The 25,970-nt window shown below is 42.7% G+C and overlaps 1 protein-coding gene across 2 annotated transcripts; it reads right to left on the bottom strand.

The window, feature by feature from the left end:
- Positions 1-7,528: 7,528 nt before the first annotated feature.
- Positions 7,529-24,078, bottom strand: GABPB1 (GA binding protein transcription factor subunit beta 1). Of its 2 annotated transcripts, none has more exons than XM_077918820.1 (8): positions 23,971-24,078; positions 22,407-22,574; positions 21,522-21,716; positions 20,403-20,550; positions 19,887-20,000; positions 17,659-17,844; positions 15,347-15,462; positions 7,529-10,512 (listed from the first exon to the last, which is right to left on the bottom strand). In XM_077918820.1, exons 1-8 carry the CDS (start codon positions 24,076-24,078, stop codon positions 10,360-10,362), a joined length of 1,188 nt encoding a protein of 395 aa, XP_077774946.1. In that variant the 3' UTR covers positions 7,529-10,359. The 2 variants fall into 2 exon arrangements, with proteins under 2 accessions (XP_077774946.1, XP_028561399.2); XM_028705566.2 differs by having other exon boundaries at positions 20,439-20,550.
- Positions 24,079-25,970: the final 1,892 nt, after the last annotated feature.

The following is a 25,970-nucleotide window of genomic DNA, read 5'->3' as shown; positions in this document are numbered from 1 at the left end:
AGTTAAAAGGGAGATTTCCCGGCAATAAAGCTCTTTGTATCTCAACTCCCCTTATTATTTATACTTTCTGCATACCCTCCAACATGTCACAGCGAAAAACCAGGATGCACATCTTCAGGGACACACTCCCGTGTGAGTCACATGACCCATGTTAAATTACGGCGCCCCAAAACAGGATGTCCTGATATAATCAGAGCAGAGGTATGCTTCTGTTTTCTTTAGATACTTGAAGAAGCACAACTGATAGGCCATATCATATAGTTGTGATACTTTGATACAGGGAAGACGGAAGTATTGATAAGAAAGACACCAAGAACCAAAGAGTGAGGATAAAAGTACAAGGAGATACATTGTCATGTGTGTTTTATTTTCCATTTAGCTTTTTTCTTTTCTTTTGGTTTTACTCTGTGCTATTTTTCTAGAAAAAGAGGTGCTGGAACTCACAGTGAACGCCTGCCTTGTTGGAATGGCAATGGGAGCCACTGGGAAAGTGCCGGAACTGAGTTCTGGCAAGTTCCGGCTCTAAAAAAGTCCTGGTTTTACTTATTTGCTTTCATTTATTAACTTACAATGTTTGTTGAGCTTGGAAATAGAAACTTGCCTACAGTACAAAGGTGAAGTTCTCACTTGTTGCTCAGCTCATTTTTGCACCTGGCCCCAACCACCAGGATGTGGCCTCCGGGAGGTTACTTAAAAGAGAATGTGGCCCTTGTTTTTCCCATTCCTGACACAGATGCTAAATAGCATTGGGAACAGGGCAGGTCCATACGGGAGACATTTAGATAACCCAGTTCTTTCCCAATAATCCCAAATTGTTTAGGCCAGCAATGTGGAGCCTGTGTCATTCCACATGTTGTGGGACTACAATTCCCATCATCCTCGAGCAGTTCGAGCACTGACTGGGAGACTGATAGGAACTGGTGTCCATTAACATCTGGAGGACCAAAGGTTGCCCACCTGTCTCGCCCTGATCGCCATGTGACGGTCACCTCCAGGTTTGATTATTGTAACTCGCTCTACCCTTGAAGCTGACCCAGAAACTCCAGCGGGTGCAGAACGCCGCGGCAAGGCTCCTTACAGGGTCCTTGCTGCGGGATCACATTCATCCAGTGCTTTACCAACTGCACTGGCTCCCGGTGGTGTACAGGGTCAGCTTTAAGGTGCTGGTTTGACCTTTAAATCCCTATGCGGCCTACGACCCATGTACCTATGGGACCGCCTCTCCTGGTATGCCCCGCGGAGGACCTTAAGGTCCACAAATGACAACATTTTGGAGGTTCCAAGTCGCAAGGTGGTTAGGGCCAGGGCCTTTTCAGTACTGGCCCCAACTTGGTGGAACGCTCTGTCACAAGAGACTAGGGCCCTGTGGGACTTGACATCTTTCCTCAGGGCCTGCAAGACAGAGCTGTTCTGCCCCGGCTCTGGCCAGGGAGGGCGGGGTATAAATAAAATTTATTATTATTATTATTATTATTATTATTATTATTATTGCCTCATAAATCAAGAATAGAACCTTAGGTTTGGCCTGGTAGTAAACAACCAGAGCAGTTGTTTTCACAATGGTGCCGCAAGTTCACAGTAGCTTATTCTCCTCCACAACCTACCTGCTGCGTCCTGCACACGCCACAGTTTGTGGACCAACCTTGAAGGCAGATCTCCCTCAATCTGTCCTGACATGATCCTGGCTGGTTTGGGATCAACAAACCAGGATCCTGGCTCAGGTGTCATAACAACCTAACCCTTTCTAGAAAGATCTTCTCACTCGCACAAAGGAAAGAAGAAACTATTGTTTGCACCAGCACATGGCTCATTTATAGTAAGTCAGGAATCCCAGTTTCTCATGATGTGAGAACACGGATTCTGCAAAAACTGGAGCTGGTCAGGCAGCCATGACGGATTCTGGCATGTCTCTATTTGTTTGTTGGTTTTTTAAAAAATTATAATAATAAGCCATTTCTCCACATTTTCACAGGTCCCTGAAGACTCTTGAAATGGTAACAAAGATGGGATCTATGCCATACACTCCACATAGTTTCATTGATATTCCCCCATTTGAAGAGTTTGGTAAAATAGGCTCCCAGAAAGTGTGCCACTGAGAAAAACATAAGCTATTTAAAAAACTGTCAGATTGTATATAAATGGCAAGATTACAAAACCATGGAAAAGAGCGATTCCAATTCCAATTTGGAAGAATAAATAGGAGGCCACCGTTTATTCCAAAATGTTTTCAGATCTCACGTCATAAACCCTGGACGTGACATTTATTTTGTATCTCTAGTCCCAAAACGATTTCACTGTGAGCTGAGAGCTTTTCATTCATTGGAGGAATGAACAAACAGAAGCAGAAAAGGGACAGAGGAAATGAGGGGGCTCAGAATGCAGCCCTGGCAAATATTACATGATGCAAGCAACCGTTTTGTTATAGTTACCCTGCCTCCGGGTGGAATGGGCCGCAAGCTACGGTTTCGAGGCGTGTTTGCTCAAAGGCAGCTCCATGAATGGAAATGGACTTTTGGTTAATTGCTAAGAAGCTCTGTGCACTCAAAGCCTTGGGAAACTAGCATATGCTCTTGAATGGCTTCTGCTCTGCCTGTGAATCAATTGGCTTCCTGTTGTTAGCATAGACCAGTGGTTTTCAAGCAGCGTGCCATGGCACCCCAGGGTGCCTTGAATGATGGTCAAGGGTGCTGCGGGCAACTGGCCTCTGTCCTTCTTTCCTTCCCTCCCACCTCTGATGCCCTCACGCGTCTCTGCCTCCCAAAGGCTTGCACAGCTGTTTATTGCAGCAGCCCTGACTATAAGCTCCGCAGGCGAATGGTGCCTCTCTATGGGGTGGGAGCCAGGAACAGCTCAGAGACCAGGGTGGCGCCAGGAGCTGCCCAGAGGACTCCCTAGGAGAGGGGCTGCCAGCCCTGCAGGCAGGGAATAATAATAATAATAATAATAATAATAATAATAATAATAATAATTTATTATTTATACCCCGCCCACCTGGCTGGGTTTCCCCAGCCACTCTGGGAGGCTTCCAAGAAAGTACCGTATTAAAATACAGTGGTCTGTTAAACATTAAAAGCTTCACTAAAGAAGGCTGCCTTCAGATGTCTTCTAAAAGTCTGGTAGTTGTTGTTCTCTTTGACATCTGCTGGGAGGGTGTTCCAGAGGGCAGGTGCCACTACCGAGAAGGCCCTCTGCCTGGTTCCCTGTAACTTGGCTCCTGAGCCCCACAGGGGTGCCGCAAAAAGGATGTGGTGGGTCTAGGGCAGGGGTCAGCAAGGTTTATCTTTCCTGGGCTGGATCGGTCACGCAGAGATCCCTCCGTGGGCTGGATTGCGTGTGTGTGTGTGTGTGATTTTCGGCGTCTGCGAGTGCGCAGACATGATTTTCAGCACCATAGAAGCGAGTCCCTGCGCTGCGCTGGTTTAGCACGGTGCAGGAGTGGGCAACTCGGTTTGGGGGCGGCTTGTGGGGCGGTCAAACAACCTCCACAGGCCACTTCTGTCCCATGGGCCTTAGGTTGCTGACCCCTGGTCCAGGGAGCCACAAACTCAAAAAGGTAGAAAACCTCTGGCATAGACAGTCAGTGATCTAGTCCTTTCAACCCAACCACGCCGGATGCGATTTATGCCTTGTTTCAAAAAGGGTAGTGGCCGACCAGTCACACTGTTGGAGTCACCGTCAAATGGTTGCGATGTTGCAATCAGCCGGGGAAATTCTGCCTATGGTATTCTGCCCATAGGAATACAGTGGTACCTCAGGTTAAGTATTTAATTCGTTCCAGAGGTCTGTTCTTAACCTGAAACTGTTCTTAACCTGAAGCACCACTTTAGCTAATGGGGCCTCCCGCTGCTGCCGCGCCGCTGCTGCACGATTTCTGTTCTCATCCTGAAGCAAAGTTCTTAACCCGAGGTACTATTTCTGGGTTAGCGGAGTCTGTAACCTGAAGCGTCTGTAACCTGAAGCGTATGTAACCCGAGGTACCACTGTATCAGAATGGACATTTTCCACTCCTGCTGCCATACCATGGAATGCCCTTCCTGCTGCCATACACATGTATCAGGAGAAGCGGCCAGCGCTTCCTGGTGTGTGGTGCTGTGGTCTAAACCACTGAGCCTCTTGGGCTTGCTGATCAGAAGGTCGCCGGTTCAAATTCCCACGATGGAGTGAGCTCCCTTTGCTCTGTCCCAGCTCCTCCCAAACTAGCCATTTGAAAGCACTCCAGTGCAAGTAGATAAATAGGTACCACTGTGGTGGGAAGTGAAACGGCGTTTCCGTGCACTCTGGTTTCCGTCACAGTGCCCCATTGCACCCAAAGCGGTTTAGTCCTGCTGGCCACATGACCCGGAAAGCTGTCTGTGGACAAACGCCAGCTCCCTCGGCCTGAAAGCGAGATGAGCGCAGCCACCCCATAGTCGCCTTTGACTGGACTTAACCGTCCAGGGGTCCTTTACCTTTACCTTATCAGCAACCATCACTTCTTTCTGTCTTGTAAAGACAGATCTTTTTGCCCAGGTTTTCCTCCATCCATATGACTGAGCCCTATTTTGTGATTCTGTATTCTCCACAAATTCCTTTTATTAATTTTTATCTGATCTTATATGCTTTTAAAAACTCACTGGCTCTATGTTGTATTTTTTAATACAATATTGCATATTGTTTTATATCATGCATTGCTTAAGAGTTTTTAAAAACATTAAGCGGTTTATAAATACTTTTAAATAAATAAGCTGAAGGACCAAAAAAGTCACAACTGTCATTTGACATCAGTGATGGCCCAGTGGCGGTTGTAGGCCAGTTTTAACATGTATTGCAAATTTTATCTGCTCCCTCCGTTCCTGTAGAAGCCTGATTTTTTGTCATGATCTGGTTAAAAAAAAAAATCAACCTCCATTTCATTTCTCAGAAAAAGCCATCAACAGAGATAAAGGTATTCTGCTGTTCATTGTTGCCTCTGTCTTTGGGTCTTGTGTGTAATTCATTGGGCTTTGCTGGGTTGTGATGATTTTACATTTACTTGGATTTTTGATAACCACCATATTAATTAAAGAGGATATGGGTTTAAAATTGTTTGTATATGGGAAACTAATAGGGACTTGCAAAAGAAAAACAATAGATTCTGTGTAGGGAAAATTCCCAAACAACATTAGCACTCTTTAGGGAAACATCCTTAAAAATCAAGCAAAAATTTGTATTTTACACCTATTTACGTAGCACAAATGGACAAAAAGTACTTATTTACCTACTTGCCAAATAGGGATGAAGAAGGAAAGGGTATTTTCCCCACATGGTAGGATTACATAGAAGTTTCTAAATACTGAGGTTCTGTTTTCATTTAAATTTCCAAGATAGGAGGCAAACAGGGAGGTGGGGGACTATGAAAGTTAGCTCTACTGAACTTATTTAGTGGGAATAATTAAGATCCATTATACACTGGCCGGAGGAAGAACATGAACCGCCAGATTCTGGAAGGACTTAAGGGGAAGAAGCCTTCAAAAATTACATATAAAGGTATGGGAAATTGCACTTTACACTGAAGCTCAAGCAACGTGTCTGGATTGGCAGAGAGAGAGAGAGAGAGAGAGAGATGGACGTTTTAAGCATGTTGGCAGATATGAACAACTTATACAAATAAGTCTATCAATGAAAGACCCATGCTAGTCGCCTTCAAAAGCATATGGCTACATAAGAATTGTGTGAATTATGTACCTCCCAAAGGATTTCCTCTGAGATGAAGCGGTCCACTTTTCTGCTGGTTTTTATTTTATGTGGTTGGAGGCTTTCAGACCTCAACATATTATTTTATATTGTATATTAGCAAAATAAAGATAAGAGAGAGCACAGGGCTTGAAGGCAATAGTTCTACTGCACTGTTGCCAACTAGAAACTGGGATTCAGAGGCAACAGGGGGCTTTGAGATTGCTATTTTCAGGTGGGATTCCATTTCGTACCACCACATTCAGGTTAAGCAAATACAAGTGATCTTGCACAGCAAACCTGCTTCTGCCCTTTTTCTTTTGTAGTAAGGAAGGTGACAAGAAAATGCATTGGTCAACAGTTGCTTGATGCATCATAAAACCTCCTTCCAAACTAATCAGAACGAATGCTTAATAAATAGGTCACCTGGAAGCGACCACAGTGTCCTCGTCTGAAATCCTGAAGAGCAGTGTGGATGAGACATGGAGAAGTTTTGGCCCTTTAAATGTTGCTGAACTACAACTCCCATCATCCCTGGCCATTGGCCATGCTTGCTGGAGCTGATGGGAGTGGTAGTTCAGCAACACCTGGAGGACCAAAGGTTCCCTACACCTGAGTTAGATGGACTTTGTGCAAGACCGTTTCCTATTTTTGGTGGCAGTAATCATCAATCCATCCTACAAGAATTTTGTCTAATTCTCATTTAAAAGCTATTGCCCATCACAACATCTTGCAGTAGCAGAAGAAGAATCTTTATTTGCATCAGCCACTAGCCACAGCAATAAAATAAAATAAAATAAAATGTACTGAAGATAGAGATAAAACTTAACTATAGAAAATACATTTTGGGGGTTTACATCAATAATCAAATAATAGATCTTATTCTAATTGCCTCCGCTAAAAAGCTTGCAGTTTTTGCTGTCATCTGATACAACAACTTGAATCACTAGACTAACTTAATTGCACATTTTGCAGTGTCCATTGTAACTTCCCTAAGTCAATTCTAAATAACAGAAACTCTGCTTTCACTTGAGGCCAACGGGTCTAACAAAGACTAGCAGGACCCGAGGGGTGTTCAGTCAGTTCCTTCCCCCCCCCCCAAGAGTCTTTCTCTGCCTTCTGTTGTTCTAATGAAGTATAGTTGCCTTAATCAATGTATACTATTTGACTGATTACAAAAAATGTTGTTTCCCCAAAGGTGGCAACCAGAGAGCGTTCCAGCCACAAGGGAAAATAATTTCCCTTGCTCATCCTGCCTTGCCAACAAATAAGACAGCTTTCCAAACTGTGTGTCGCGACACGTTAGGTGTGTTGGCTGCAGTGTGCAGGTGTGTCGTGCGAACACTCCCCACACTCCTCCCGGGGCTGGAAAGGGCTTAGTTTAACCTCCGGTTTGCTAGTAAAACTGAATTACTGTGTCGTGAAATGGTGCATGTCTAAAAAGTGTGTCACCAACATGAAAAGCTTGGGAAACTCTGTTCTAGAGACATGGGATGGTTGCAACAGGGTATAGTGCCATCAGTACACAATTTTAAGCAAAACCTCATTTGTTCCTTGCAGAAATGACGTACACAAAGTGGTCATCTTAGAGCTTGTTCCAGCCACTGTAGCCAGTGACATATGTTATCCTAAAAATCTGTCTCCCAACGTTCTCCCAGGCTTTGAAAGCTTACCTGTGTCATAGGTTAACAGCCACCTTTATAATTCTAACACCAGACCTCTGATGAGTAGCTGAGGGGGCAATGCTAGCCTAACAAAGTGTAGCCATCAACACCACTGGATGTCTATTTTAACGTCTTCTTCTTCTTCTTTTTTAAAAAGTAAACTGACACTTCACTTGTGGAAAAGATATTTAATTGTAAATAGAAAAAGTAGGCCAGAGTACAGTTTTAAGGGCAATTACTTTGTATAGGTCATCTAGATGATTTTATAAAGTTATACATTTTCATAAAAGCACTGAAACAGACACAGCAAAGCACAAATCAAATACAAAGTATACTCTGAAATAAAGGAGCTGCACAGTAGTTTGAAGTGTAACGCAATGTAGATTCAGTAATCTTTAAGGCAGTATGGTCTAAGTGAAGGTCTAAAAGCCGCAGGTATCTGAATGTTGCTCTTGGTTCTGAAGCACTCTGGCTGGGTCTACACTTGCAGCAGGGCGATGCGATAGAAAAGGCTGTACTGCCCGAGAAAGTCAACCATGTTTCTGAACATTCCACTGTGTAAAAATAAATTTTAAAAAGCTTCCTGCAAGCAGAAAACTAGCACACAAGGCAGAAGGCTGGATCAGCACCATTCCGTCCAATGTGCTTGCTTTCTTCTTGCAAGTTTTCTAAAAAAAAATAAGCACGAGGGAACATTAAAAAATGACAGTCTCCGCCTGCAACCGGAAGTGGTACAGTCTGTTCTACCTCTCATTCTTGCTGCATGTGTAAAGCAGACTTGAGTTGTGAGGTCCTTGGTATGTGAGATTACATCTATTTCCCCTTCAACCCCAGTTCCTGGGACCAAGTGCTGATTCCTTCCCAAGTGATTTAGGGCTGCCACCTATTTCTTGATATTACAAAGCTTCAAAAAGATACAGTGTTGTACACTGGAAGTGCTATGTATCTTATCTTTGATGACTGCACAAATTCAAACATAATCCTAGCCATCAGAAATAACTGTAGGCAACAACAGTATCAACTCATCGTATATATTTATGTTGTTGCTCAACTGTAGATCTTAAGTGAAGAAATCCGAATTCAAAAGTTTCCCTTTGCAAGCTCCACTGAAACAAGCAAGAACAGAGATTGCAAGAGCAGAGAGAATGCAAGAACATGGGGCTTCACCTGTGTGGTTTCTACGTAAAGTGAATCCAAGCTGCTCAAGAGTTCCATCTTCTGCATTCTTGCGTTAATTTGAAGGGGCTTGCAGAGGAGAAGAGCCCTGCTATTGCACCCAGCGTTCCTATATTTCTTTATACTGTTATTACAAGAAAGTCACAGTCCTGAAAGACGAGAGCGGAGCGACAATGTGGGCAGCAGCTCTCTCTATGGTTCCAATTTAACCTTTTCTCCTCCACTGTGCAACCTCTATGCTCCTACTGCACCAGATAGGCAATAGCTCGAGTTCAGCTTGAGCCAAGTTCCTTCTGTGCCCGTGTTACATACAAATAAGTGAATTGCTATATGCCGTTGTAAATCTGGACTCTTTCCTGTCAAATAACTCCACCCTCTTCGGAAATTTGTGCAGCTCATGCGATAACCACCTTTTGCTATAGAGACACCTGCATGCATAGATATCGTCAAAGGTTTTCAAAGAGCTCAGCTCATTCGGGTTTGCTTTTGGTCGATAAGAATCATGTTATACCGTACAGCTCTGTGTCATTCACCTATAGGTTCTTTAAAGTGGACTCCGCAACCCCTCTCCACCCATCGCAAAGAACAATCGCAGCCACCTTCTTTGTAATGCTTGGAAGTGAAGAAAAGTGAAGAGCCTGCAAAGTTAAGGTGGCAGCATAGGAGGAGAGGGAAAGTTAACTGGACTGCTTTGCAACTTGGTCTCCACCTGTGGATTTGTGGCCCAGATTTGCTAGACGCGCTAGAAATGTGATTTCATGCTCCGCGTAGAATACATTTCAAATAATCCATATATTACATCAGCCTTCGCGCCAACCTGGTGACCTCAGTATGTTTCTGAACTACAACTCCCATCAGCCCCAAGGAGCACAGTCAAGCTGGCTGGCAGTGATAGGAGTTGTGATCCAAAAACAATCCGAAGGCACCAGGTTGGCGCGAAGGCTGGTTTACATACAAACCTGTCTTGGTTTTCTTTCTCTTCTCTCAAGTTACATTTCATCAAGAAATGGGACTCGCATAAAACAACAACAAACCACCATCTTGCTTCTCTCTCCCCACCCATGACCTATAGATTAGACATTTTTTCTCATAATTTTCATTCTTCTTTCCTGAAAAATACTTCTGTAAGTTGTATGTAGAAATTATATATCTATATAACTATATATAGATATATATATAGATATAAACATGCAGCATATGTACAAACTGAAAAGTTTAAAAAATATCAGCTTCATATACATGTCAATCTACTTGAATATAACAGTAATTAAATATAAAAAATTACACTTTTTCTAAATAAAAAAGGGAGGGGCAGGGTTCAGAGACTCTGGACAACTACTTAAAGCTGTACAAAGGATTTCCATGAGGAGATGTATGAACTCAGAAGTCTAAGTTGCTAGCCTTCGGGACTGGTTCCATCACATAATTCATTTTCACACCGTCAGTTCAAATCAACAGTTATCACCCTTAAAACTGTTCTGTATTTCAGCAGTTTTGTACTAAAATCAAAAAGGTCTCAAAAACATTGCCTTTGCATGTTTGTGGATCCCTTCAAAAAGATTCAGCAACTAATTTTGGAACTGTAAAAAAACAACTATTTACAGTATTTCTTTTTAAATATTTTTTTTCTTTTTTGCACAAAATGTCTAAATTCTGAGTTTACTTATTATACAAGAAATTCACCAGAACTCATGGCTTAAGTCCAGTTTCAAACCTGTAGCATCTTCTCTAGCATATAAATCCCGGGGCTGCGGCTGATGCGACACGCAGGTCCAGATTGTACTGCTGTTTTCTAAAACTGGCTTGACAGAATGCTCGCTTCAACCATTCAGACAGCTTCTTTGTTAGTCTGGAGGCGGGTCATTGCCTCCAACTTCTGCCTATAGGCTTCCGCCTCCTGCTCTTTCTTCAGAAGCTGCTGGCGGTACTTCTGCGCTTCCCGATTTGCCTCATCCAGCTGCTTCTGTAAAGTTTCTCTTTCCTGTTAAAACATAACACAGAAAGGTATAGGTAAATTGTGTGAAAAATGAATCAATGGCTGGTTTGCACTTGTTTAAAAGTCACAAGTCATGTGGGGAGGCTAGCCAGGTAGAGGAAGCTCCCTGCTGCAGATGTTTGCCCCCAATCTCTGGGAGGCAACAAGGATGGTGATGGGAAAGGCGGCATGGAGCGATCAGGAACATCCCTTCCTTCCATCACATGATTAGAATTGTGTGTGCTATCTCACCGTCTTTTGGATTAAGATAGATGTGTACAGTCTACAAACCAAAAGTCTGAATTCTTGCACTCAAGTCAGCTTGCTGACCCCACAGACCTGTACCAGCACACTGAAACTTAGCGGCAAGTGCGTAGGAATGCTAAAATGTACCAGGAGAACTTAAACACAATTTTCCTCTCTTTATTCAAAGTTATACTTCTTTAGATTTCTTTCCACTCTATTATATCACATGCCCTTTATCTGTGGCCAACAACCTTCCATTCTTGGGCTCCAAAACCACCCAAACAACTTGCATGAAAGAAGTCCATGGAGAACACACAATATATTGTGTCATTTCATGTAGGAATGCTTGGAGAAGGAACTCAGAACCTTGGGTTACTATTATTATTAAATTTGTATACTGCACTGTACCCATAGGTCTCAGGACGGTTATAACATAAAATCACTACACATTCTATCCAGCTAAGTCCTACTCAGATCTATTGATATTAATGACCACAACTAACTCAGATACATTGATTTCAATGGATTTACTCTGAGTAGAATTTATTTGGCTAAATTTCTAAGGTCTCCCAAGTTCCCACTGTCTTGCACAAGGATGTTGTACACTACTACACTGCAATATCCGGCAACTAGAAAGGTCATGGCTCCTCTGCCTGCTGAGACCCCATTATGACATCAGCTGGTTGCCCAATGATACCATCTAAGGGCTATTCTAACATGATAGTTAAAATATGCTGTTCTCTCATTCTGTTATCACAACCACTATGAAATAGGTAACTAGTGCCTGAATTTGATTTCAAAGGGTGCTATCTATTCAGTCCCTCGCCCCAAACCTCCTCTTTCCTTCCATTCTTTCCAGAGGAAAAGCAGTGGGAAGAGAGACTGAGACCAGGCATGAGACAAGTACTCCAAGTCTTGTTCTCCAAGTTGCAAATTAAGGGTGCTTGACTTGGAAAATGCTCTTCTTCCTTTCATACCTTGACTTCTCCAAAGTGGCCCACAAGTAAAACTAGTTGCTAGCCTTGGCAGGCAGGCCTGGGGATTGCAGGAGCAATTCTGTTTTTTTATTAGAACCCCCATATCTGTCGACTGATGGAAAAGACACACATTTGCAATTTAAGAATTTCGAGCCTAGGGATTTGCTCTGAGTACAGTGGTACCTTGGGTTGCAGACGCTTTGGGTTACAAACTCCACTAACCAAGAAGTGGTTGTTCCAGGTTAAGAACGTTGCCCCAGGATAAGAACGGAAATTGCGCACCAGCAGTGCAGTGGCAGCAGGAGGCCCCATTAGACAAGTGCGCCTCAGGTTAAGAACCCGTTTCAGGTTAAGAACAGACCTCTGGAACGAATTAAGTTCTTAACCCGAGGTACCACTGTACCAGAACTGCACTGAGCTCACTGCCATGTACCAGTCTGCCCACCCCATCCCCCAGGGAGCTCTCATCTGCCATTTCTCAGCAATTAGTGCTGGTACCCCTGTCTTCTCTATTACATGTGCAGGGTAAGGAAATGTTGCGCCTGGAAATTGATGGGCAGCAGCCACTGAGAACCAGAGAGACAGCCATATATGAAATTACATGGGGAGAAGCAAGGCCGTATCTCAGAAGGCTAACTGCAGAGGTCCTATGGACCAAGTGGGCTGCCTCCTGAACCAGGACACTATGTAAGGCATTTGAGAGACAGAAAACAGAGACCAAACGGTAGGATGGTACTGCTGCAGGGGTTTGCACTAAAAAAAAAAAAATCAGGCTTGATTCTCTTCCCACCGATGGCAAAATTATTTCCCCATTTCAACATGAAGATACAGCGTTCGCTTGTTACATCAGTCACACAAGGCAATTATTATGTGAGGGTTTCCTGTGCAGTTGGATAACATAATGCTATTCCTTGCTAACATTCTTATTCTCTTGAAGAACACATCTGCCACAAATTTTTACTTTGGACTTTTATTCTAAGGCTGTTCCACCCCCCCACACACAAAGGGCACTGCTCTTTAAATAGTGACTGGGTTGACTGACTCCCCCCACCCTGCTTAATTTGGCAAGTAAGTCAAGTGTTGAGCCAACCCACCTATTCCATTTTCATTTGATGACAGAGAACAGTTTCATAGTCAAGAAAAAGCACTTGAGTTCAAAAGCAAAAGACATTTTCTCCATCCTACAAAATAGCCAGCTTGGAATTCTGGTGAACCCAAATGACCAGCTCATGACATGCTGCGATCTTACATGAGCCCTTATTAAGAATAATTGCCTAGGAAATAGCTTTGTTCTGATCCTTACACAAGCAAAAGCCTCCCCCTCCCCTTTTAAAGGACTCCGTTTTTTTAAAAAAAATAAGTAAGCTAATTTCAGCCACTTTAATCACTAGGTAGTACAATATAAAAGGGGCCAAGAAGGTCCATCTGTAAACACTGTTTTGTTGAAATGAAATAGCAGGGTAAAAAATAATAACCTTCCTCTTCTTCCCTCTGATGATATCCCTTTTTTTCCTCCTTACAGAATGATCCCAGTCATACTTACTGGGAAGTAAGCTTCATTAATCTCAACTTTATTTAGTCCCCGGTAAATATATTTGGGACTGAGGCACAAGTCCATCCTATCTACGGTTTGTGTTCCAAATTCTTTTCCTGTTACTGTCAATTTTTGCATCATCCAGTTGAATTGTGCTCCAGCACTCAAAAACTAGCAATTCAGGTACCTGATAACTGTTGGTCAGTCTATTCTTCTGATTGCTCAAAGGTCTCTTGCTCTCCAACAATTCTGCCCATTTGTTCTTGCTTAGACATTCCTCCTTGAGGACAAATATGTGGTGAAATCCTTCCTCAGTACTCACTTTCCCTGGCGAACCTTTGTCTGAATATGTTAATCTGCATCCCTCACGAAAATGAAACCTAAATGCACAGCTGCTCAATGCCATCCCAAGTGCCATCCCTTCTCTCTCCATATTGTCTTCACCACTGTCAAAATGTAGATTGCTTATAAAACTCTGTAAAGTACTCTGTACACTGATGGTAGCTTATAACTCTAAAAAAAATAGTATATCTAAAGTATACTATGTATACCTAGAAGCAGAATGCCATTTTTCCCATAGTGAAGTGGGACACATGATTTGAGTGGGAGAACAAGAAGAAAATCAATAACAATTTTCTAAAGCAGGCATCTTCTCCTGTAGCAATGCTGAGCATCACACAAGCAGAGGCTTATTTTACTGAGTCTAGGAATGCTCCACCTTCAATTAAACAGTCAAAATGTACTATATTGGCCTGAATATAAGCCGCACCCGCAAATAAGCCGCACCTTCAAAATTCAAAGGGGGAAGAGACATTCCTCTGTGCTCCCAGACTGCTTTGCCAGTGGCCTTCCATTCCCCACCTGATGGCTCCGAGGCAGCTTGGGAGCAGCGGGTGGGCTGCATGCTGTTACCCCGTGCTCAGGAGGGGGGAGGCCGCTGGCAAAGTGGCTCAGCTCCCCCCAGCCCCCGGAAGCAGCCCAGGAGCACGGGGCAACAGTGCGCAGCCCGCCCGCCACTCCTGAGCCTTCCCCGAGGCGCTGGAAAGAGGGGGAAAGGGGGGCTGCCGGCAAAGGGGCATGGTTCCCCCCCCCCACAAGAGCAGCCCAGGAGCATGGGGCAACGGCCGCACTTTATTTTTCACCATCAGAATTTGGGGGAGAAGTGCGGCTTATATTCAGGCCAATACGGTACCTTTCAAATGAAATCTAAATGGACAGCTGTATTCTTAATATCTAATTCATTCCTGTAGCATGACAACAGAGTCCATTATACATTCTCAGTGAGAAACCTTTTAATGAAAAGAAAATCAGGGTGATAATGTGTAAAAAGACTGTTGATAGGTTTTTTATTGCAGGAATACATTTTTGCCTGTATCACAAAGAAAAGCAATAAAATTCTGCACTAAAGCCCAAACCTTGGAATGATGAAGGTATTTTATCCGACACCACAATATGAGGAGAAATAATGGAACTGAGATGATAACTAAACTTATTTACTGAATTTGCGTTAAGCAACTTTTCAGCCTGTATACAAGGAACAAAATCTTTATGATACATAATTTTGAAAATACAGTTACTTAACATTAATGTCATCACAGTTGTGATGTACGTAGACTTTTGACCACAAACAGGTAAAGCTGCTGATATAAATGTACACATGGGTTCAAGAGTGTCCTCATTTTATACAAAATGTAAACAAGAAGAACTTCAGGGAGAAAATCTATGACATTTTATACCAAAACTTTAGTATACTATACATAATATATGTATAAATATTTTAAGTTTGGTCGGATAATATCATCTTGGGGGGGGGGGGAATCTAAATAAAATATTTCTTCTTGGCTTCTCCATTTACACCAAATCTTTGTCATTGAAAAACTGATATTATATTTAAGGCCATCAAACCACATGCAATGGGACATTTATATTAAACATTTATAACAAATATATCAGAGACAAACATATAATGCAGTTATAAATACCTTATTTTGTGGTAATACAAAAAAAAACTACTAAGCAAGATGAAAATAAACACTCAGTTAAGAAAATTTGAATAAAACAACTCAGCTAACAGATTCCTTACTTCTATTTCTGCAGACTCCACCCGATTTTCAACTATCTCAATACACTGTCTCTTGACTGGAGGCTCTTCACTGATCACCGTTTCTTCAGCAATGTCAGTCGCTGGTACTGTAAGGACTTGAATTAAAACACATCTGTATCAGAAATATGAAGATTACACATGCTACATTCAGGTAAAAGAACCCCTGGAGGTTAAGTCCAGCCAAAGGCAACTATGGGGTGCGGTGCTCATCTCGCTTTTCAGGCCGAGGGAGCCGGCGTTTGTCCACGGACAGCTTTCCAGGTCATGGGTCAGCATGACTAAACCGCTACTGGCACACGGAAGACAGTGACGAGTGCCAGAGTGCATGGAAATGCCGCTTAAATTCAGATGCTTTGCTAAACCACAATAGATTTGAGTGATTCCTTGAGCACTCCTTCATTCTGAGATAGAGATAGAGAGAAGCATTGCAGAGCAGACTGAGCTAAAGCAACATCTTGTGAGCTTTTAAGCAAGAGCCTTGGGGGAAGCCGGCTGGGGAGATGGAGAGCTGTTTCTCAAAGCTCTGTTTGGCAATATGTGATTGGCAATATTTAAATCAGCCTGCTAGGCAATTTTTTAGTTAGCTTGCTGTGGCGACTTGTAGCTATTTGCTCCACTGCAGCAGAGACTGACAGTGAGTGCTCACTGGTGCTCTGAGCTCTGTTTCTCAGAGAGCTTGGAGATACAGTGGTACCGTGGTACCTCTAGTTACGAACTTAATTCGTTCAGGAGGTCCGTTCTTAACCTGACACGGTTCTTAACCTGAAGCGTGCTTTCGCTAATGGGGCCTCCTGCTGCCGCTGCACCGCTGGCGCGCGATTTCCATTCTTATCCTGGGGCAAAATTCTTAACCTGGAGCAACCACTTCCTGGTTTGGGGAGTTTGTAACCTGAAGCATCTGTAACCTGAAACCTCTGTAACTCGAGGTACCACTGTACCTCAGTTTTCAAATGTCTCCGTTGACCAGGGGTCGACAAACTACGGTCTGAGGGCCGGATCCGGCCCAATTGCCCTCTGGATCCGGCCCGCAAATGGTTCTGCAATCGCCGCTTGGATCAGTGTGATCACCATTTTTTCCCATTTTGGGGGGGGGCACCATTTTTTGGTGACCCCTCCCCGAACTACAACTCCCAGCATGCTCTGAGGTTGCTCAGACTTCCGCAACACTGGCCAATCTGAAGCCTTAGCAACCTCAGGCCTCCCCTCCATTGGCTGGTTTGATGCGAGACAGCGGCCAATGGCGACCCTTCCCGAGACTCGCTGCTCCAATCAGGGTGAGGCGCAGGGAAGGGCGCCTTGTTGACGTCTACCTCCAAGAAGGGAGAAGAAGTGAAGGGGCAGGAAGAAGCGGGAGCAGAGAGCCTGCGAGGAGGGAGGAGGAAGACTCTTCTGTGCGGCTCGGTGGTGGCACATTAGCAGCATGGTCATGGACACCCTGGGGTAGGGACCCTTCCCGGCAGGGTGGCTGCAGCCCCTCTGCACAAGCTGAGACCCAGCATCGGAGGGCGCCCCCTCCCCAGCCCTCTCTGTCTGAACGCAGTGAGTGGAGGTATCTCAGCTGCACTGTCTCTGAGGGAGGGAGGCAAGGCATGTGCACGCCTGGTACAGCCCGCCACAAGTTTTGAGGGACAGTGAACTGGCCCCCGTAGAAAAAGTTTGCTGACCCCTGCCATTGACGAACATTTCGGTTTTCAAACGCTATAAACCCGGAAGTAAATGTTTCTGTTTTCAAATACGCCTTGGAAGTCAAACAGGAAACATGGCTTCCTTATTCAGTTTTCCATTCTGAGGCTTCCGTACTGAGTTTTCGAACGTTTCGGAATACGAACGTTCTTCCGGAACGGATTACATTTGAAAACCAAGTCACTGTATTTGAGCCAGCCTACTGTAGCGATTTCTTGCCCCTGCAAGAGGCAGGGAAGAACTGACTGAAGTACAGTTAGCAAGGGCTGCACACACAATATTGTGCTTTTTTGAATACCACACACACAATCCGCGATAAACGGCAAGGTCATTTTTAAAAAAAACAGTTATCATGATTTGATCTATTATTCGATATCAGACTATATATTGATTTATAGCACACCCCTAATGTTAAATACTTGCTAGTTGCTCCCTTTAAGCTCCTGTTTTTCCTGAGCCATTTGTATTCCCATTTTGCCCCTTTAAAAAAAATAATTGTGGCCTGGAGTGACTATTGAGTTGAATGCAAAAAATTAAAAAAAAAATGTTTATATGCATTGTTCAGAAGAGGATTTGAAGTCCTCATTTCACATTTCCTTTCAGCTCACCTTGTTGCCCGTCTGGCATGGTCACAATAATGGGCTGACCCATTCCACTAGTTGGAATGGAATGGAGGTTTCCAAGCTGAATCCCATCAGTTACTATGGTAATAACCTGTTGACCTCCGGAACTGACAACTTGCTGAATTGCACCATCCACAGATTCTGCAGTCACTACTTCTTCTGTAGCCACAACTGTTAAATAATAAAAAGGATAAGAGTAATCAGGATGTTTATTGACAAACTTACTTTAAAAAAGTTAAACACCTACCATTTGCAGAAACCATTCTGCTGGCCTTTATTATTTATTAGATTTATTAAATCCCATTAACTTTCTTACAAATACAACTTGCACTTTGGTTGTGTTGTTATGGGAAGGGGCTGTAGTTACTGACTCACAACTGCATGCATGAAAGGGTTAACCTGAGCTCAGGTTGCAAGTGGGTGTGGCTAGCAGGTTTTTGGCTCCCGGCTCACAGTCATTTTCTCTTTGTGCTTCCTGGAAAAAGCAAGGAGCCGTGCAGCTATGGCTCCCAACTCCAAGAAAAACAAAGTGAACTGAATCTCTCAAAAATGAGATTTTATAGCCGGTATCTTTGCTAATCCAAAAATTGCATGATCCTTTTTGTAAGGAAACCAAGTGCTTTCCTTTATGGCATTTGGAGGCTTTTTTCATCTTTATTTTACTTGTTTGTTGTAACTTCTGGAAACTGTGAATAAAATCTTCACTTATTTGGAAAGTCAAGTGTCTGTGATTTATTCTAGCCTAAGTATTTTTGTGGTTAACATTTGTTTAAAGGTGGATAAGGGACGCGGGTGGCGCTGTGGGTAAAACCTCAGCACCTAGGACTTGCCGATCATATGGTCGGCGGTTCGAATCCCCGCAGCGGGGTGAGCTCCTGTCGTTCGGTCCCAGCTCCTGCCCACCTAGCAGTTGGAAAGCACTCTTAAGTGCAAGTAGATAAATAGGTACCGCTTTATAGCAGGAAGGTAAACGGCGTTTCCGTATGCTGCGCTGGTGCAGGCTCGCCAGAGCAGCTTCATCACGCTGGCCACGTGACCCGGAAGTGTCTCCGGACAGCGCTGGCCCCCGGCCTCTTAAGCGAGATGGGCACGCAACCCCAGAGTCGGACACGACTGGCCCGTACGGGCAGGGGTACCTTTACCTTTTAAGGGCAGTGCAAATCTAACCAAGGTTTAATGTGCTAGGAGCAAGTGTCATTGTGCTTAACTCAGTTAAGAGACAGTAAGATATCTCTCTTCCAAACCTCTCTCCAACACCTTTGTGTGAAGAAAGGGCTGAGAAAGGCTCTTTTGGGGGCTTTCCCCCTTCATCACACTTTATACTTACAGCTAACTTCAGTGCAGGAGCAGCTAAAGCACTTTTTCATATACAAGGCATGCCCAAGTTTTGTAAACCCATCATGTCACTACCAAAAGATAATAAAAATGACTGCAATTTGGGGTAAAAGGGGGACGAAGACGAAAGATGGAGATTACAGTTTTCTAAACCTGAATGCCTAGCACAATTGATACAAGGAAATATGTTTATTTGCTGTTTCATATTAGTACCTGACATAAAGCAAACTGGATTTACTAGTATAAAAATGTTTTGGCATTTCCAGGTACTTTCTCAATGGGTAGAAAGTTGGAGTTTGATACATGGGTAACCTTATTATACTGAGAAATTCAAATTTTAATATTTAGAAATTATTTTAACACTCAGCAATAAACAAAATCCTGTTTCTGGGTACTTATTAGTCTCAAACTAACATTGGCCATACTACCTTTTTTTTAGGTTTTAACAGGAGAAAGATCATTAAAAGCCAATGCTGAACCACAAAAAGCAGCAATTTGAGCAGCTACATTTACATTCAAGCAGTTATATTAAAATCAGCTTTGAAGTTCACAAAAGACGGGATGTACACCAGAAGGCTTTCTATCAAAATCTGTAGAGCATGATTTATGTCAGAAAGATTAGACATCAAATACAATGGAGACGCAACTCAGAAGCTTTCATCTTTGCCATTAATTGCAATCCTATTTATAATGATTTTCCTGCTCAAATAGTGATTGCCATTATTGCCTTCATAGAAATGGCATTATTATAAGAAGAATGTTAAAAAAAAATAATTCAGGATTTTGTGAAGGAGATGAAATTTTGTCCGTTTTCTTTCTTTTAAATAAATAAATAACAATGTGAATCCCTGTTTTAACATCCAAATATTTTTCCTCACCTGGCGTTTCTGAAGAGTTGGACAATGGAGCTGAAGCTTCTGCTAAGGCAGCCAAAGTTGCTAGTACGGAAGTTGAAGAATTACCGAACTGGACAGCAGACACTCCTGTATCATCTACAAGGAGATAATACAAAAGTCAAACTACAAACGACGTCAGCAGGTTGCATAAATATTCCTTTCAAATGTAATGTGCAAAGACATCATCTTGTCTGCAAATCCAGAGCCTGACATGTGCTTGGATAACTCATACACAAGCAAACTTCCCATCCATTTTAGTAGCTGACTTAGTTTCCTGTACACATTCCACTGGAACGAATGGGGACAAGAAAAGAGGGCGATTCCAAAGCCAAATTTTAAGCAATTAAAAAAGTCTTTACCACAACCTGAACTGGGGGATGACGGAAAAAACTAAAGGGCAAATGATGCGCTTGCTGAAACCTTACCATCATTTTATTCCTAAGCATTTTGCTTAATATGGTGAACAAATCATTCCCAACCCCCTGTACACCTGAATACCTGAAGTATATGATGTATTTGCAGAAGATACCAGACCTGTTAGGTTCACTACCCCGCCAGGTCCAATGATGAACTGAGGCGTTGCTGCATGTATCGTCACAGTGTCGGGACTTTCTGGGTTTGTGTTGATTTGGTTCTGCATTGCAATCTATGACAGAACAGGCAACAAGAACATCTTATTTCCACCTTCATTAGGCGGGAAAAGCCATCACACTCAGATTTTGTATAGTTATTGTACTACTGTATTTTGACATTTTATTCTTTTTTTAAAGAAAATGTGTACTGCTTTTAAACTGCCCTGGGACCTTAGAATAAAAGGCAGATAACGAATTAAGAGGAGGAGAAGTCAGTATAGTTCACAGCAAATAAAGGAGACATTTGGAAATGCAATTGATACCTAAACTCAGGTAAATTCAAATAACTTTGTGGACATGCACCAGACTAACGTTAGGTAGAATGAATATGGTGAGAACATCAGTAAAGGCAAGATGACCAAGTGGATGAAGTGGCTAAAAAGGTAAAGGCACCCCTGACAATTAAGTCCAATCGACTCTGGGGTTGCAGCGCTCATCTCGCTTTAAAGGCCAAGGGAGCCAGTGTTTGTCCGCATCCACAGAGTTTTTCCGGGTTATGTGGCCAGCATGACTAAGCCGCTTCTGGCGAAACCAGAGCAGCGGACGGAAACACCATTTACCTTCCCGCTGGAGTGGTACCTATTTATCTACTTGCACTGCATGCTTTCGAACTGCTAGGTTGGCAGGAGCTGGGACCGAACAACAGGAGCTCACCCCGTTGTGGGGATTCGAACCGCAGACCATTTAATCAGCAAGCCGAAGCAGCACAGTGGTTTAACCCACAGTGCCACCTGCTGTGACAGAAGAAGTGGCTATCAGTCAACAAACTGATCGGTTGGGGGGGAGTAATGCTTCTGAATATCAGTTGCTGAAAACCACTGGGGGGGGGGCGAGGAGAATACTCATAAGCTCAGCTCCTGCTTAAGGTTTCCCACAGACATCTGGGGGCTATTGTGAGAATGCTGGACTAGATGGGCCATTGGCTGATCTAGCAAATTCTTACAGAGGTCCAGGAAAGACTTTGTTGAAGACGGTTTTGAGTTACCTGTAATATTTCTGCTAGGTCTTCAAACCCATTGTCCACCGCGATGTCAAATGCTGTTTTGCAAAATTTACTTTGCGTATGGACATCTGCTCCATATTTTACTAAGAGTTCCACTACTTCTTGGTGATTGTGTTCTGTAGCCCAATGAAGAGCAGTCATCTTCAGCATGTCCTTTGCATTTACGTCAGCGCCATGCTACAAATAAAACAAAAACCCCCAAACTACTTCAAATTTCCATCAAGAGTTGAAAAACTGAAAGACACAGCCCATTTAATAGTTATTTCCAGTCCTGCAGCCTTCTACAGTATTTGCCATTTCATGGTCAGCCGCAATCAAGCAAAGCATACACAACATGGACTTTTTAAAAAATGACAATAAATATAGTCACTAGTTAACTAATGTACCATCTCTGTACAAACAATGTACCATTGTTGCTTATGGCTGGGTGCAATATGTGGAAAACAGCGTTCATGCTTTCCGCTGAAGTAGCTTAATGGCACAGCACAGAATTTAAATGTGTTAAATCCCCAGCTTTTCCAGATAGGGCAGGGAAAACTTACTGAAACTTTGGCCCAAGTCAGTGAGCTAGATGGACCAACGGCCTGATTTAGTGCAAGGCAGTTTGCTCTGCGTCTGTACACCACATCCTCCAACCCTATGGCTTTGGTGGGGGGCAGGGGGAGAGGAACTCCAAGGTGGAGGACCCAAAACCCCAGCTTGCACAAGGAACAACCCTTGTGGCACACTTTGAGCCCAAGCAATATTTTTAGAAGGCTTCTTTGCATGCCACTGATAATGAAAAGTCATATTCGCATCAACTAGCAAATGAGCATTTTTCAGCTTCTGAACAGTTATCACGAAATGTGCATATATCTATATATTTACCTTAAGTAATACTTCTACTATGCTTGCATGGCCTTCAGAAGCTGCCATATGTAATGGAGTTCTGTCCACTTTGGTCCTGGCATCCCGACTTACACCAGCTCGAAGCAACACTTCGGTGGTGGAATAGTGCCCATATTGTGCTGCTAGATGAAGAGGAGATGTTCCCAACTGCAACACAATATATAGCACAGTTAACAAGCAAACAAAGAATTAACTTCCATCTATCTTCTAGTTGTGAACTCACAGAATATTTATACTCTTCTAATTTAACGGCATCCCTTCTTTAACATATTTAATTTTGAGTGCCATGAATTATTATTTTTAAAGTGCATAAATGATTTAGGGTGAGGTTTTCTTATTTATTTATTTATTTATTTATTTAAAGGGCGATCCTGTAGAAATGCTGCTGGAAGAGGCTGCTTTCATTAAACTCACACAGATTTGTTAGCTCTTCTTAACTTTTGATGTTGAAGTGAATAATCTTTGCCCTGCTTACTCAGATAGTTACTCCTACATTTCATGATTCATAAATATCCAGTCCAATACATAGACAATCAGTCAGAAGGCTACATTTTCTAAATTACTATTTGTGCTTTTTTCTTGCTTTGAATAAATGGTTTTTTTAAAATAATAATAAGGCTCTAGTATTGCAGTCAGACAATTAATACCACCATCATTACTGGCTGAGCTGGTCAAGATACTCTAGAGTGTTGAAGAACTCCAGAACAGTGGTCATGGAGAAGTTCAATAATCATACTGAGGCTGCCCGTACTGGGCTGGTTTGGAACTTCAGGGTCTTTGGGAGGAATTCAAGATTATGCTGTTGGACGTTCTGTTAGCACAATCATTCCAGCTTGGAATGAACTTCCTCCCCCTGTGTGCTATTCTCGGGATTCTCCTGATAGATAAATTCAGCTCCGGTCCTCTGAGCTGATACGGCTCATCTTTGCTTGAGCCCAGCAGAGTATAAAACACCCAGAGTCCGCAACAGAAGGATGAGGCAGGTATGGCTACATTGCTATGCTTTATTACTAAGCTATGCTGAGAGCATACAAATATACATCTTGTCTCTGTGAGAAGCAGAGAGCAACTCCGACAAAGAAACGACAGTACAAAGGAAACAGGAAACCAGTAAACCTCACATCCCGTCTCCCTTTCCCGTGGGAATCCAACAGTATCTGGACTGTGGAATGAAAACATAGCCCTGAAAACATAGACTACCAGCAGCTGCTCAGTAAGGGAACCAGAAACCAACACACACACCCCATATCAATTTTAGGGGGCACGAGAAGTGGGGAGAGAGGGCATAGCCCTGTTTCACAAACAGAAGTCCTTGCATGGGTTTCCACTGGTGGGACTCATTAGTTGAATCCCACCCTTTAGGGGGATTCATGCCATCATGAAATTGAGCAGGACCTGTTCTCGTCACACAATTTGGATCCAGATGTTATACACTTATTTCAAATGTCACTAATCCAGTGATTCTCTCAGAAATATATGCAAAAGACCAACAAAAAAGCAAAACATGCAATTCAAACAAACAAATAAAAGATGTTTTCATTACCCAGTCTGTAGTAAAAGGTGCACCATTGGCCATCAAAATGCGAACTTCGTCATCTTGTCCTGCTCGTGCAGCTTCTAAAAGCTTCTTTCCCAAATCTACCAGGGACATCTGGTGAAAGATTTCAGATGAAAAAGAATTACGGTAAGGTTCATTCAACATGCCAGTTATTAATAAATGGACATACCGTATTTTTCGCTCTATAAGACGCACCAGACCATAAGACGCACCTAGTTTTTGGAGGAGGAAAACAAGAAAAAAAATATTCTGAATCTCAGATCCAGAACAGCAAGAGGGATTGCTGCGCAGTGAAAGCAGCAATCCCTCTTGCTGTTCTGGCTTCTGGGATAGCTGTGCAGCCTGCATTCGCTCCATAAGACGCACACACATCTCCCCTTACTTTTTAGGAGGGAAAAAGTGAGTCTTATAGAGCAAAAAATACGGTATATCAAAAAATGTGGCATGTATAATTGAAAAATTCTTGAAAACAGAGATGCAGGCTGAATAGATGGTGGCTGTTGTGTTGGCACAAACAAATTCCGTCTTAAGAAGCTGAGACAAGTTTCATGCATTACAGTGGTACCTCGGGTTACAGACGCTTCAGGTTACAGACTCCGCTAACCCAGAAATAGTCCCTTGGGTTAAGAACTTTGCTTCAGGATAAGAACAGAAATCGTGCTCTGGCGGCACAGCGGCAGCAGGAGGCCCCATCAGCTAAAGTGGTGCTTCAGGTTAAGAACAGTTTCAGATTAAGAACGGACCTCAAGAACGAATTAAGTTCTTAACCTGAGGTACCACTGTACCATGAAGCCCCTTGCCCCCCACCCCTGTTCATCCCCCCCCCCCTTTTCAAGAGCAAGCAAAGAAGCTAAGAAGCTGCAGTTCACTCTAGCTTCCACTTACGTCTAAACTGAGAACTACGGTCAATGCCTTTCCACAAGCCAAGATCCGCAAGCCAATATTAAACCATGGCTTTATATTCTGGAATATTTGGAAGCTCTTTAAACTGCTTGTCTTGATCTTTAAACCCCTTAACAGCATAGGACACACATATCTAAGGGGCCATATCTCCCTTGACTGGCCTATGCAGCAGTTGCAGTCATGGTATCAGGCCTTGCTCTGTATGCCCTGTATACCCCTACTGGGGTCAGATTAGAAAAATGACGCCTAGGAGCAGGGCCTTTTATCACTGCAGTCTTGGAATATTTTAGCTAAAGAAGAAAGGGGGTGATCCTCTCTACCCGGGTTTTGTGGTGAGTTGATGGGGGCTTTTAATTACTATTTTGGGAGGTGTTTATTCTAATTGCGATTTTTATCCCTTTGTTTGGTTTTTAATATATTTTTACTCTAAATTGCTTTGAGTGGTTTTGGGGTAAGTTTTTTTTGGAAAAAGAGTTTTTAAATCTTTAAAACATTTAATATACTTTTCTTTTTTTAAAAAAACACACCATAGCAGCTTAGAATGAAAATATGGTTTAAAACAAAATTGATCAGATCCAAAGGGATAAAATTAACAAAGAATATCAAAGAAATCCTAAACGTACTTAGGGCAAAGTCCAACTAAATTCATAAAAGATTTATTTTCAAGTAAATATGCATTGTATTTGGCTTCATAAATGATATTAAAACAACAATAATAGTATGCCTACTCCAAACTCTCTCATATGCAAATTAAATGTAAGGACTTATAAATGTGAGCAAAATCATGGGAGGGGTGTTTCTAGGACTAAGGTGAAATGGTGAAGCTCCCTTGTTATATTTTCTACTGGATGCTGCATGTTTAAGTAATCTTGTTATATTTATAGTACTGAAATGTGGTTTTTAGTATGTTATTATATTTGCTATTGTTTGGCTATGTTATTATGAAATTGTTTTTGTAGTGTTTGTTTGAAATGTATTCCTGTTGTAAGCTGCTTTGAGCAGGATTTTTTGCGGAAAAGGCATACAAATAAAATGAATGAATGAAGGTTACACACTGTCCTAAAGAACAGGAAAAAAATCTC

The sequence above is a fragment of the Podarcis muralis genome, chromosome 14 (assembly GCF_964188315.1).
Source record: "Podarcis muralis chromosome 14, rPodMur119.hap1.1, whole genome shotgun sequence".
Classification (NCBI taxonomy): domain Eukaryota; kingdom Metazoa; phylum Chordata; class Lepidosauria; order Squamata; family Lacertidae; genus Podarcis; species Podarcis muralis.
Note: the sequence above shows the minus strand (reverse complement) of the source record. Positions and strands in the feature narration are given on the sequence as shown.